The following is a 15,415-nucleotide window of genomic DNA, read 5'->3' on the forward strand; positions in this document are numbered from 1 at the left end:
TATATATATATATACATACTTTTTTTTTTTTTTTTCAAAATTCCAATTTTTTTTAAGAAGATTTCAGGATTCTTTCAGTTTGGGAAGCGCAGCATCAAAAAATTTTAATATTAAAAAAAAAAATAAAAAATTTCAGCTACAAGAACACCATCACTCTGGCGCACTGAAAAATCACGGGCCACCAATAGGTCTGAGGTCAGGAACATTTGTGGAAAACTTCAACATTTTATAAATTACATATTTATTTTAGCGTGAAAGTACAGATTATATTTAAAAAGTCGTAAATTACATTAAATTATTGTTGTAATTCTTGACCTAGTAAGGACAGTTGTTTCAGGAATTGCGTTGCATTTGGAAATGTTGAAGAGCCATAGATAATCTTAATGTTACTGCTTGCGGATTTTTGCTGAAAGAAAAATAAAACATGACATTACATACACAGTAAACAAGGACGTCTCTGTCGTTGATGATTAAAACAAGGTTAAAAACAGTAACAGGTTTATGATGACTGTTCCACTGTGGAATTACAACTAAAATAATGGATTTGGGTGCCTCGATGTTGATAGACAAATCCAGAGAAGTCATGTTGTATAATAGCAGACTCTAAATCTGTTTCTCAAGTCCTTGAGTCTGGTCCTATCCAGTCCTGTCCAGTCTAGTTTTCAATTCAGTCAGACCGTGATTTCATTCAGGAATTCTGTTCTGCCACTTTATATCAGCCTTACTGTAATTCGCTTTTTAAGAGGGTCCGTTTTATACTGCCGTTTGAATCCATTATATACCTTTACATACATGATAGTTATTGACAGTCATAGTGCAATATAGAAAGAAGAAAGAAAAGAAAAAATTATAAGATTGTACAAGTAAACAAGACAAAAGAAAAAAATTATATATGCAAGTACAAAGTTAATGAAAAAAATGAAGAAGAAAAAAAACAAAAATGTTATGCAGTGACTTCGTTAAAATATGCATTGCTAAAGAGACAAGTACAGAATGGGCTAAATATTGGCATAATTAGTCAAATGATACACTCATTATGACTCAATTCAGAAAGTTATTTCGTAAATATGGTAGAGCCTTGATAGTGTGTACCCAGGATAATCCGAACGTCATTGTAATCCGCACTGCCAAACGACCACTATCTTCTCATACAAACGCCGCTTATGCTATTTTTTTTGTACACTCTGTGCTGCATGTATGTCACATGGTGTTTTAGGTTGTAAATATGGTTCCTATGCCAAAACGAAAATGATCTCTCATTATTCGAAAAGATGTTGCTGCGTAAATTGAGGGATAAAGCTTTTCTTGATCAGTAAATATAACCCGACAGTCTAAAATAGATCAGATTATGACTAAGTAAATGTGTTTTGAGATTTAGAAGTTTATCAAATATAATTTTCCTAAGCAAACCGCTGTTTCATTTAATTTTTCTATCTAACATACTGTAATCCAAAGGCTTTGTGAGTCTGAACAGGTATTGTTTTTCATTAGTTCGGATTATTAAGGCTCTACTGTAATGTAATTTAACAAACTGCACCAAATATGTAATGGAAATACCAACCTTAGCATAATCCACCAGATTCTGGTATTCGATATAGTTGCCTCCGCCCACCACGAACACAACGGCCTCATGGAAGGGGGTGGTGCGGGGAGTGGCGGGGGCCTCCGAGGCCCGCAGCTGGCGTGGATCCAGCCACAGCAAGTCCTCGCCGGGGCCCCCTGAGCCCCCTGGGCCGGCTGACATGCCGCCCGGGCCACCCGACATGGCTGCCTCTACAGTGCGGGTCACCGGCAAGTTCTGGAAGGGAGATTATTGTTTTGAGGGAAAGATACAAAATAAACCAAAATTGTAAAAGCACATTTGCAAAATGATGCCATTTTAGGGTCATTACATGATCATCTGAATACAAAGACTTGTGCTGTGCTAACATAAAAATAAAAATACATTTGAGGTTATGTTTTGATGCCTGTTGTAAAACAATGACGAATCTTACGAAAAATAAAACTAAAATAGAATTTCATGATTTGATAGATTAAATAAAGCAACCGGACTGAATGAAAATGATTTTTCGAACAATGTTGTGAAATTGTTACTTACATGTCTCTTGACTACTAGATTCTTCACACCCTCCATGACAAAGGAAGATCCCTGTGACATCAGCTTGGAAAACATAGAAACTGTTTTAGTACCGCCTCCTTCGTACTGCCCGGTACCGCCAGACATCTTTGTGTAGCCCCTGTTACAATTTTACAATAAAATTCAGGGGTTAATATTTCAATGGAAATGTGGACTAGTTTGGGTGATCACTGGTAAAGGAGCAAGATAAATAATCTATTATTGCCTATTACCGAACAATTGTCTTGCCCGTCAATATTGCCGTGTCCCGTCAAGATTGCCATAATGTATAAGACAAATTCACAACACAAAAAAAAAGATCTCCTGCAAACCTGTATCGCATACCAAACTTGTGAAAACTTGGAAGCAAAATTGTGAAGTTATTTAGTAATAATAATGGCTATCAAAGTTATAGAAGAGTTAAGACAGTTTTGGTAGCGGGAAGGTGGCACATATATTATGTAACAGAGCCAGAAGAAAAGTGATTTGTCATAATATCGGTAGCCGAGCGAACTCACCGGCAAGACAGGACAATATGTCGACTAGAATAAACAATCTTGCCTGAAAATATTGAGAATAACCTTGCCGGTAAGAAATTGCTGTAAAAACTTGCTCGTTTACGAGAGCCTTTAGAAAAAGAAGGCAAGGAGTTATGTATTTTGTTTCATGTTTTTTGTTTCTTGGCTGTGAAAAAAAAATGTCAAAAATTTAAATAACTTACTTCCATCTCTTGATATAAACCATGGGGTGCATATCACATCCGGCGTTTGTCAGAGCCGCTTCATACTTGGTGTAGTCCTGCTCCGAGATGTGAGGAGTGCAGATGTAGTAGATGATGAACAGCCTCATCTTGTCTTCGGGAGCTCCTGCCTCGGGATCGCTCAACAAGTCCAGCAGGGTCTTGCTCTCGATGGCCGTTTTACTCATGATCTTCTCCTCCAGTTCAAAGAATGAATCAAGTCTTCGGGATTTTATGTTCTCCAAGATTCCTGGGTAAAAAACTTTATTTCAATTTCTACACACAAATAACAGACCTGATTAATATTCTAACCCACTGTTTCTCAACCTTTTTACCTTACAATCGCCTCACTATATATTTTAATGTTTGTCAAAGTTTCACATTACTAACGTGAAAAATAATGTGTTTATATTTGCCACGAATATCGAGGAGCAGCAAGTTCAAACCACAAGACGTGTACATTTGTTCTCATACTACTTGATGTGATTTTTAACGAAAACGAACCAGTTTGAACTTGTTACTTCTTACTTACTGCTGTTGAATTTGTTGAGGGGTGAATAGAAAATTTAATAACTGGATTATTTTCCAGTTTTCCAGAGTGACTTAACCAACTAATTAAGATATCTGCTGACAAAACTCTACAACCAGAATTCTCGTCTCAAGATTTAGATAAGTTTTGTATTGCATGAGAATATGAAAGCTTAGTAATGGATGTTTTGAAAACATTTTGATCACATTTGACACATCTTACTTATGTGAAAAAGGCTTATTTTTTATGGTGGCTTTAAAAACTAAATACAGAAATCTGTTAATAGTCTGAAAAAACAGTCAGTTCACTAGAAAATGATTTACGTTTGTGTGTCTATACGTCGATCTACGTAAATAAAACTTTTTAAGTGAAAAACAAACTGAACCGCCGCATTAATTAATTTAATAACACATTTATATTTGTCAATAAAATGACAAGAGAAACAATGGAAGAAGGTATGTATATGTAACGCTTGATTATAACTCGAAATAGATTATTTAACAAAACTTTTTTTTGTATTATGTAAGCGACTGTAATTTGACAGATAATTTTTAATTTTATGTGATTAATAATAGCGACAATTGTGACCCCCAGGTTGAGAAACAATGTTCTAACCTCATATATAAATATTATATATATAATAAGAATACTAACCTACTTACTATATATGGTGTAACATGTACCTAAAGGATTTTAACTAGCAGTTTCTGAGCATATTTGGAGTAAAAACTGATACGCTCTCTCTCTGACCTCGGTTACCGTGCTTCTAAACGAGACGGAGTGCGTATCACATGACCTGCTAGACTTCACCTGACTACTCAGTTGCGACGTGTGACGGAAAAATATTTTTGTTGTTGTTTATAATTAAAAAAATATATATCACTGGACAGCAAAAAGTCATCTGCATTTTTTACTCCAAATATGCTAAGGAATCGCTAGTTAAAATACTTCATGAAAAGGAGAAAGCACCGGGATTGAAATACAACTACTCAATATGGATGGAAAGTCACTGAGGGAGCTAGCAGGTCTATTAGCAGGACTCTGCCACCTCAGGAGACACGTACAAATATTGGGAGTCGAAAGGACCAATCACTGTAGAAGAGGATGGAGAAACACTAATAATTCACCTACGGGGCCAATTTCTTAACTGGATTCTCTGATACTTGGGGAAGTGTATTGTGGAACCAAGAATTATAATATTGTGGAAAAAAAAAATTAATAAAAAAAAAAAAATAATAAAATAAAATAAATTAGAATTAATACATTTAAATTCAAATGAATATGGATAATGTGCTCAAATTTCGTATAATACGATCAAATATGGCTTAATTTGGTCTACTATGAGTTGTCAAAATAAAATTATGAACCTTAATCTGTAGAGGTTTACCTGTGGCGATGCTGGTGTGCATGTCGATGAGTCTCTTCTTCTCCATGAGCTGCGGCAGGGAGTTGACGGCGTTGGTGAGGCGCTGGGTGTTGTCACTGACCATGCTCAGCGCGATGTCGCTCTCATTGTCCAGGCCCATGGAGCTCTTTAGCTTCTTCACGTCTTCCTCCGACGATCTGTCAGTAAATCAAATACCAGAAATGTTAATCGATTTTTTCATAGAAAGCAATGTGGTTTGACAAAATGATCTTTTGGGTTAAAATTCATTATACCTTTTTATTTCAATTTAACAAACAATTTGGGTAATTCATCAGCGAAAATCCCACTTAAGTGTACTGTTTGGTACGATGTATCATCTGAAAGAATGATACACTGCACCTTCATTTTCTTTGAAAATGAAGCCGATACCGAAGTTACCGTAAATGTGCAAGGCCATTCACAATTGTGGTTCCAACAGGATGGAGCCTCAGCGTACATTACCAGGCACACCATGGCTCTGTTACAGGATATCTTGGATGAGCTCTTTTTTAGCAACGACAATTGGCTGCCACGTTCACCAGATTTAATCGCTCCTAAGTGCATATCAATAAGCCAACGAACATCCCCCAACTGAAAACCAATATCTATATAAATAAAAATGTAAATGTTCGTTTGTTCAAAATCTTAAAACCCCGATAGTTTTTCACCGATTGCTTTGAAATTTTGACTCAACTTATATATTATAGATGTCACCTGTGGCAGGTAAAAGCATGTTTTTTTTTAAACAGCGCCATCAAAAAGCAACATGCACTATTGTGTCTATATCTGCACAGACAGACTGAACCCAAGCAACGCAGCAGCAATCCATGCCATAACACCTACAATTTTCCAAAAGGTGAAAAGGTAGAAAATGTATTGGAAAGAACAGGAATGTGCGCAGCAGAAAATGGCCAACATTTGCAAGACGTAATCATTTGTACATTTGTACACAGTTGACATTTGTCACATGAGAACGGGTCGCTTCTACGATTCGTTCTTAAGTTCAACAGCTCGGCTGTGGAACGAACTGCCGGCCTCTGTGTTTCCTCCCTCCTACAAAATGGGACTCTTCAAGACCCATGTTCACTCCTTCCTCTCCACAATAAGACCCTCTACACAGCATCCCCAAAGATGACATAGGCCCTGAGGGAAATTATTTTCTTCAGGGCCTCCTGTGTGGAGTTAATATAAAAAAAATAAAAAAATCATTCATGTTTAGTTCAATCAAATTCCCTATTTGTATAATATACTTTAAAAAAAATAATTACAATTTACTTGGAAATAAAAAAAAAAGTTATAAAGAATTCAATTCAAGTTCATTTTGCGCCACCCAGGATTTGAAATAATGCAATCAATTTGTGTGAATTACTCATTTATTTAAATATTCATCACCTACCAGTAAGGACGGGTTGTTTAGGAGAATTTGAACAATTCTTCAAATTTCAAAGTTAATTTTCAAGTTCTGTGAAAGATTTTTCCAAGTTCTGTTAATACATATTTCAATTCTATCAAGCAACTAGCCTATTATGGTAAAAGATTACCTAAGCTTTATGTGGGTAGTATAGGCTAAACATACATAGTGTTCTCACACTAATCAGAAACCCCGAAAATTGGGCAATTAGTGAAAGGGCGGATTATTGTGCATAACCTACAAAATATGCTCAAAATTAAAACGGTTTTTATTTTGAAATTTGTACTTGCAACTTAATTTATTTATAGTCAAAATCACATTTGTGTTTATCAACTATTAACCATTCAGGCCTCTGGCATATTGACCGTTATATTTCTCAAAGATGTTATCAGAATCTGTGTGTATTTCCTCTTCTCAATAATATCCAAATAAATGGAATATTTCTGAGTTTTTGAAAGCTGATGAAATACTCTTTCAAGTTTTATTATTAAAAGTAAAAATATAATTTTTAAAATCTAATATAAAAAAATTTTAAAAAAGGTTCACTTTACGTTTTTCATATAGACATTGAACTAAAATTATTGATAACGAACAAAAATAAAATTTATTAGCCAAATTTAATATAAACTATATGGCCATCTCACTTTTTTGTCATTTCGTAAAAAAATAATTAGTTAAAAATTCACAAAGTTTAATAATAAATTTTTCTCAAATTTTGATCGGAACCTTTGGTTTCATAGAGTTGTACATTTTAATTATTCTGTAGTATTATATATATTTGAATACAAAGCTTGGTGTTTTCTCTTTCTATCACCGTTTTGTTTGTATTTCTAACTATGACGGTAAGGGCGACACAATGATTTCTATGACACCTTATGAGCTGTTCTGAAAAGTGAACAAATTGACTCTACGGATTATAACGGTTTGTTCTCAAAACTGATCACATTGGTGTCAGTAGTTAAACAGTAAGTCCAGAGTCAGCACTTTTCGTAAAGTCTTCAATCTTGCATTTGTTACAGGCACGCGGCAAACCACTGAATTTGACATATGAATATCGGCGAATTACAGAGCTGAATTTCGTGCGCTTAACTAAGTAGTACAGAGGTTCCCAAAGTGGTCTATATGGACCCCCAGGGGTCGATATCGGCTTGCTGGGCGTCTATGTCAGCGAGAAAAAAATTTGGAGCTGAATTTCGTGCTCTTAACTATGTAGTACAGAGGTTCGCAAAGTGCTCTTTATGGACCCCCAGGGGTCGATATCGGCTTGCTGGGGCTTGTCTATGTCAGCGAGAAAAAAATTTGGGGGTCCACGAGATTCAAATGGGGGTACATACTAGCGGACCCCCATTTACCTCAAGTCAACATTTAGGAGTTCTGTAAATGACACAATAGACCTAACAAAAATATAATAGACTGAGAAATTACTTATTTGATATTTGCTTTTTTATATTTCGTAAAGTTGTTAATTGAGGTATATAAAGAGATCTATGTTCCTTTTCTCGTCAGAATTAATATATTGAACCAAAACATTGGACATCGGAAGCCGCGAATTTTCCTAGTTCCCCAACTTGTTTTTGAAAAACGTCCAGGGTAATAATGACGTTCAACATTTAAATGTACTTTACACAGACTTCAAAACTAAGTTTGAGGACATTTTGACTATCGAAGTGGAACATTGAAGAATCGAAAAACATGTGACAAGAAGAAATGATCGGAATAAGCACTGACAAAGATCTTAAGGGGCAGTTCTGTAGGGCCAGCTACAGAAAGAAATTCCCGTTGCTTATCCTGCTTCATTTTCATTTGGTGTAATACCTCACAAGGGTGCCCCTGTCTGCACAATGTAAAGACAGCAACTATACCGCCACCCGGTTGTTGGGCAGGCAAGGGAAGGGAAAATTTTTACTAAAAAAATAAATGTTTATCACATGGGACGTTAATAGTTTTAGGAAAATTCAATATTCGGCAGGCAGGGGGTCTACGGAAAAAAAAATATTTGGCAAGTGGTCTAAGGGGCAAAAAAGTTTGGGAACCTCTGATGTAGTAAAATAAGGGCAGATTATAGTAGTTGTCGGTTAATTGAGCGGTGGATTACTGAGAGAGTACTGTATATAATTGGCGCGTACCTGTATTTCTCTAGCTCCTCCTGGATAGCCTCTGCCACGGTGGGGAAGGGGCTTCCCTTGTGGTCCGACCAGAACTTGTCCTTGAGGTCGAGGTCGCAGGACCTGGACTTGCCCCGGGGGCCTCCGCTCGGGGGTCCTTCGTGCACTACCACCCTGCAAACAAAACACAATAAACTATACATTACATTGTTTGATTGGGAAATGTAACTTAACTAATTTTGCAGGAGACGCAAATCTGTCTTAGTGTTAGAGATCTTCAGATATATATATATACATACATACAATTTGAGAGGCGGGTATGGTTATCACCTCCCCGGGAAGCATTTATTGGATAATTGGTTACCTCTTCCATAGGTCACACCAAGTGGCTCGCTACCTTGGTGACTTAGGAGGGGTGCCTGGGTTCATGGGGTGAAGTTTGATCGGGTCTTGGCGTTGGACCAAATCGGGAGAGACTGGTTGAGGGAGATCTTTTGACCTCTCTAACAGGACCCTCTCAGAACATCGCCTTGCACCGCAGTGGGAGGGATGGAATCATATGTCTGTCACCCCTTGACACAGTGACCACCAGATTCCTACCCACCTCTCATACCTTTTTCCTTACCAGAACTTCCTCTCCTAAAAAAAAACACAACACAGCATCCCCACAGACCACATAGGCCCTGAGAAGAATTATTTTCTCCCATAAAAATGCACCTATTCTGTTATTAAACAATATACCCTACTAGCTGAAGTCCATGGCTTTACACTGAGTTTTGAGAGCAAAAATGGGGTGGGAAAAGGGGATGGGGGTAGTTGTCGAAATCTCATACAGACAGTCACCTTCCTCTTGTTTTGAAGGTTAATTGTGCAAAATTTCATCTTCATCGGAATAAAACTGTAGATTTGTATAAAAAAATAAAACCACACCGCCATAGACACTCTTCTTTATATATATATATATATGTATACAGGGTGTATCGGCACATACCCGACAAACTTTAACCAGCTATTCCTTAGCACATTTGGAGTAAAAAATGTTAGAGGCACTTTGCTGTCCGGTAACATTTTTTTTTAATAAAAAATTTATTATTCATATTTTCACCACATGTGACCAATGTTTTATCCTTTGTCAAAGTTTGAAAACCAGTCTGGCAATATTTTGTTCGAGTTTCGTTGAATAATGTACGTACGTACCTACGTTGGCACGCTTTTACAATCACAACGAAATGGCACGGCACCATTCGTCTCATTTTCAACTATTATTATTTAGTGTGTACGAAAGAGCGAGGACACTTTTTGACACACTTGCTAATAACAGCTGTTGAACACGAAAAACAATGCAAATGACAGTGACGGAGTGTGGATGTTTTTATTTATTTTTTGTTTTTGATGGAAAAAAAATGTTACCGGACAGCAAAGCGCCCATAACATTTTTTACTCCAAATGTGCTGAGGAATAGCTGGTTAAAGTTTGTCGGGTACTTGCCGATACACCCTGTATACATATCTACTCTATTAGAGAACCCTTGATTACGAATTATAATAATAATAATCATTCAATGCACCCCTAAAAAGTGGTTGATGACAGCATAAAATAATGCCTTTAAATCTTACAGGTTGTAAGGAACTATAGAATCAAGAAGAACATAAGAAATGCTTTGTGGACGTGTATCGTGATCCAAATTTTTGACCAATCACGAATACGAAATTCAAATGGGAAGGAGGTCTACGATGTCAGGCGAGTGTAAGTGAGACAGAGTGCGAAAATGGTCTAGATCCAAAAGGTAAATCTAGTTTTATTATTAATTATATGTAAGGAACATATTAAAAAAATGCTTATGCGTACATAATATGAATCCTATAATTTCTATACCCGCTATATCCGATTTTTTGACAAAATGATCTGAGTATGACATCTTGTTCACATTTTTGCGAGCAACAAGAAGAGCCTAAAATTGAGTTTCAAAACCCTCCTTATCATGACCAAAAACCATGTTAAAACTACGAGTGAGAAACCAAATCCGCTATATCATACAGAAAGTTACTATCAAAACGCGCTCTATCGGATTCAACCAATCACAAGCAGTTATTTTGCCAAAATACAATATGGCCGCCGCTCTGACGCTACGCTCGTGTGTCAAAATGATCTACGCGTGTGTTTCTAAACCCGCCATGTCGGCTCAGTTGACTTTCAAAAGCCTCTATATCACGAAGTGAGTATCAAAATCCGCTTTATCCATTTTATTTATCGAAATTACTTAATTATTGCTAGACAAATATAGAAAAATAAATGCTTTTCGAAATTTTTTTACTCCAATTCATTATATAAAAATTTGTAATGCAATTACTTATGTACGCTAGAGATGTGACAGTTTTTTGCGGTTTTCTCCAAATCAATGAAAGTTGATATAGCGGGTATAGAAATTACACGACTCATATGTACTAATATCTCATGAAGTTATTTGTGTAACTAGAACTTGAATCCTAATTAATCTAACCAAAATCGGCGAAGCAAATGGTGGTTTTTTTCGACAATTTAAAAAAATGTTACCTAATCAAAAACTTAGCAATCTCAAAAAGGCTGAAATTAGTAAACCACAGAATAGAATAATTAGAAACCACAGTAATTGTAGTAAATTTGAGCTAACGAATACCCTAATAACATTCATTGAACAAACCTGTTAAGTGACAAGTCGAGGACATCATGAGTTAAGGCTTGGTAGGTCCAGGTGTGATGCAGTGGTATTGCCATGTCCATGTTCCGGTCTAGGATGACCAGCAGCGGCCGGGAGAAGCTGAAGGCGCCTACCTGCCCAGTGTTGCCATGGAAGAGATTATTTCTCGCGTCCCACAAGTTTTCTCGCAATTTTTTGTCCAGTTTTTTAGCCACCATCTCAGCTGCGTTGCCCTTTGCACTACGGATTATTGGAATATTGCCTAGGAAAAGATTATAGACTATGTTAGTCATGAAGATAAATATTTAAAAAAAAAACTATAAATACGAGAAAATACATGTCATGTCAAAATAGAAAGATGATTTGATTTTGAATAATGACCACCTTGTGATTTTAACTTCTCGAGTGCCCAAAAAGTCAACTCATTGTCCAAAAAATACCAAAACCAAGGTGGTCTTTACAATGAAAAACCCAGATAGATTGAAAAGGAAAATTGAAAAAAGCAATAATAAGGAACTCTTGTTTTTTTATTCTTAAGTTTAAGTTTAACTGCTTTTAATATTGAATAACACTAGGTAAAATGTCAGCATTACTACAGTCGTCACTGCTATTATTGTATTGTACAAAAGTGCAAAAATACATCCGTGACTGCACCAGATATCAGTGTTCCAAAACCTGCATTACTACGAAAAATTGGTGAGACGCCATCAAATGAAGCAATAAGAAAAATGCTCCTTTATGACTTAGGTCAACTGCATTTTGTTACGGGGATTATTTTAACGTACTATAGTTTAATTTAGGTGATGTAATAAATATTGCTACAAATTTAACCAATATTGTATTGAAAGTTTGATTACACTTTGGTGAGTAAACTACAAATGTTCTATTAAAATTACTTGATAGTTTCTAGAATTTTTTTCTTAGAATTATTATAATCAACAATGATAATACCACACCAGGTAGGCAGATTACCATATAAATATCATTGTGTTATGATGCTACTGGACTAATTAATAACCATGGGAAGAATGCTTGACTGTTATCGAATGTAACCGATTACCGTCTTTTCCTGTCCGGATTTTAATTATCAAATCAACACATCGGTCTTTGAAAAATGAAGTCATGAAAAGTTAGGTTATAGTTTTATTTTTGTAACCTTTTTAATGACTTTTTTCACTTTATGAAAGGTGTGTTGAATTGTCATTGTTGTTGAGTTATCATGAAGCCATTTTTTTTAAGCCACAATATTTTTCACTCGAATTTCTTATTGTTGCATTTGCCACACCGAGGTTGTGGGTTCGAGATACATTTTAATTTATCGTTAGTTTTTATTTATTGTTAATTTGTTTGGTTTGATTGGCGAAAGCAGCAATAATAATGAAGTTTTGTTTTATAACTTACCTAATGTAACAAATAATGAAAATAAGCTGTCCACCATATTATCCATGATGCTTTCCATCTCTGTGTCTTTTGTGTCACCCTTATTGATTGCTGTAAAAATAATATCACGGTTACAATCGTTGTTAGTTCCATAAGAAAGAAGGGTGGCAAACCTATTCTCGGTCAAGTTAAGAACGACCTGTTAGCGTACGAAATATGGTTCGTACTGCGCATACCCCACCATCGTTCATTCACCAGCGTAAGCATAGCTCAGTAGCTCATGGGCTGTCGTCTTGTGTGCCCGCGTCTCTCAGATATTAACCCACTCAGATCCTGTGATAAAATAGATATTCGGACATCAATGATTCAGCCAAGTCCAAATTCATTATCACTAATTGCAAAAACAAAGAGGACTACTAGGTATTAATAATTATGTTCGATGAAAAGATTTTACTATAATCTTTTAAATTCTATATGAAATACATACTGCAACATTAGGTAAACTGTTCAAATTCTATATGAAATACATACTTCAACATTAGGTAAACTGTTCTAACTCTATATAAAATACATACTGCAACATTAGGTAAACTGTTGAAATTCTATATGAAATACATACTTCAACATTAGGTAAACTGTTCAAATTCTATATAAAATACATAATGCAACATCAGGTAAACTGTTCAAGAATGCATTTGCTGCAGTGCTACCTGAGCATACTATAGACATTTTTACTAAAAATCCTTACATAATCTAACTAACTAACCATCATGCCGGTTCTCCACAGGGGTAGGCAGAGAGGACGGACCGCCAAACAACTCGGTCTTGGCACACACTCCTTGCCTCATTCACATTCATACATCGTCTCATACATACTCTTCTATTGTTCTGACTCTTGACATGGCCCGACTCAAGTATCTGATTCACTTGGTCGTGCCATGTCTTCCTCAGGCGTCCCCGACTTCTGCTACCATTCACATTTGCATCGTATATTCTCCTTACACTTTATTTCTTTATTTTATTTACATAATCTCACAGTAAATAAAATGAAGAACCACCTTAAAGAATTAAAAACACTTCTGTGTGTGTAGATTATGATTTTAATTCGCTCAAACATTTAAAATCTCTTCCGCCAAACAAAAAATGTATGGAATATTATTCGCCGCGCAATCTTTTGATAAATACGATTATATTTCGTGAACTCATTATTTGATTTCGATATTCTTTCTGCAGTCGTACAAGAGATAGGCAAGGAGAAAGGTACCTAAAATACCTAACAGCAGCGAAAGCACAGTTTCAGAGCACGCTCTTAATTACAAGAGTTTTGGTAATCGAAATAATTACTTTTAAATCCTAGCAATATAATAAACATAAAATTTTTGATTACCAAGTTCAAAATGACTCACCATAATATGATAAGGAATCAGACTGCTGATGCTTTAACACAAACAGGTCTTCTTCTAAACAGATGAAATTTAAATATTGATCGTAGACTTTCTGTATGTTGGCCACGCAGTTTGACTGCAGAGCCGAGGCAGCCAGGTCCTCCAGCTTCTGGCGGGAGATGGGCGAGATGAAGTTGAGATGGTAGAAGTCGTAGATGCCGTTCTCCATATCCTGGCTGATTCGCCCAAGGTTCTCCTCGGTCGGGGAGCAGAAGTAAACGGCGGGAACCTCTGGGATGGAGTCTCTCTCGGAATGGAGGTGGCTGGAATGAGAAAATTTGTTTAAATCAATATGTTTTTGGATCTGGCTCACATATAAGCACTATAGGCACTCCATTGAGGCAGTAATGCTGTGCTTGCCCTGCAAAATATTAGCACTATATGCACTCCATTGAGGCAGTAAAGCTGTGCTTGCCACAACAAAATAAAAAGAGAAAACAAATTCCAAAAAATTTATGAAGAAAAAGTTAAATTATTATGGGACAATTTTCATATAGATTTATTTTTTAAAAAAATATGGAATTTATTTTCCTCCTCCTATCCATGTGACATAACGCCATGACAACATAAATACTTAACCAGAGCAATTAGCCAAAATATACTGATTACTCCCAGTTTGAATACAATACTTTTGGACAGAGAAATATTAAATTCTAATTATATTTCTAACAAAAGTAAAAACATGGCTGAGAGAACAAAGTGATACTCAAGTTACAAACATTATGAAGACGATGTAAAGACAAATTGAAACTAAATACAAAAGCCTCAGACAGGAAACTCTAGTGAGGAGAACTGTGAAAAACCGGACTTGAATTTATACTTTATAACTACATCAAGTACAAACTTTGCCATTGAACTAATAAAAAAACATATTTATGAATTTTTAAAAGTTATTGCATACGGACAAAATTAAAAAAGAAAACAGTTGTCTTAACATGGTATCATCAAAAATACAGAATAACTAGTTAGAGGAGCGGCAAAAATCTTCAGAAACAGTTAAGTTAAAGGTAGCGAATAACTCTCACAATAAACACAAGACCTCTGACACATAATGTTATCATTTAGGTGTGACAATCAGACATAATCATATTACACTGATTCATGCATTGAAAAGATATGTTAAACTCTTGGAAACAAACAGAATTAGGTTTACAGGAGAAAGAACTTACACATGCAAAGTTACACCGAGTTCTCTCAGTTCTTTCACAGATATAAGGGGTGAAATAATATCCTGCCCAACCCTGTCGTAAACTAGCACTTTCCATGATGGTTCATTAGCTGCACTCTTGTTAGGCACTTGGTTCAGATTCAGCATCTGTTTTAGAGCAGCTAGAAAGGAAAAAAAGGAATAATTATAATAAACACTGTGATTACAATGACAACCATAACCAAAAACTTATAGGTGCAACAAATAGTTAATATCTTTGCTTAACTACACGGTATATTTAAAAGCACTGAATTTATCATACTTATTTGCCGTTCCCGTAATGAAGCCATTTTTCCTGTAAGTAATTATCATTTAATTAATTATTTTGTGACAATCGAAATTGACCCGATTCAGCTGTCAAAATTACACGTATGTGACGTGAAGATAGTCGCTGGCCGCAT

At 35.8% G+C, this 15,415-nt stretch overlaps 1 protein-coding gene across 1 annotated transcript; it reads right to left on the reverse strand.

Moving 5' to 3' along the window:
* Window positions 1-245: 245 nt before the first annotated feature.
* On the reverse strand, window positions 246-15,405 carry Slh (sec1 family domain containing Slh). The gene is made up of 11 exons (XM_089635386.1): window positions 15,277-15,405; window positions 14,977-15,136; window positions 13,769-14,070; window positions 12,384-12,473; window positions 10,986-11,244; window positions 8,327-8,479; window positions 4,772-4,947; window positions 2,838-3,105; window positions 2,099-2,237; window positions 1,562-1,798; window positions 246-406 (listed from the first exon to the last, which is right to left on the reverse strand). Exons 1-11 carry the CDS (start codon window positions 15,302-15,304, stop codon window positions 296-298), a joined length of 1,923 nt encoding a protein of 640 aa, XP_089491512.1. The 5' UTR covers window positions 15,305-15,405; the 3' UTR covers window positions 246-295.
* Between the last annotated feature and the right edge of the window lie 10 nt (window positions 15,406-15,415).

This window comes from Hesperophylax consimilis, chromosome 9 (genome assembly GCF_061612785.1).
Source record: "Hesperophylax consimilis isolate HC1 chromosome 9, BYU_Hcon_1.0, whole genome shotgun sequence".
Lineage (NCBI taxonomy): Eukaryota > Metazoa > Arthropoda > Insecta > Trichoptera > Limnephilidae > Hesperophylax > Hesperophylax consimilis.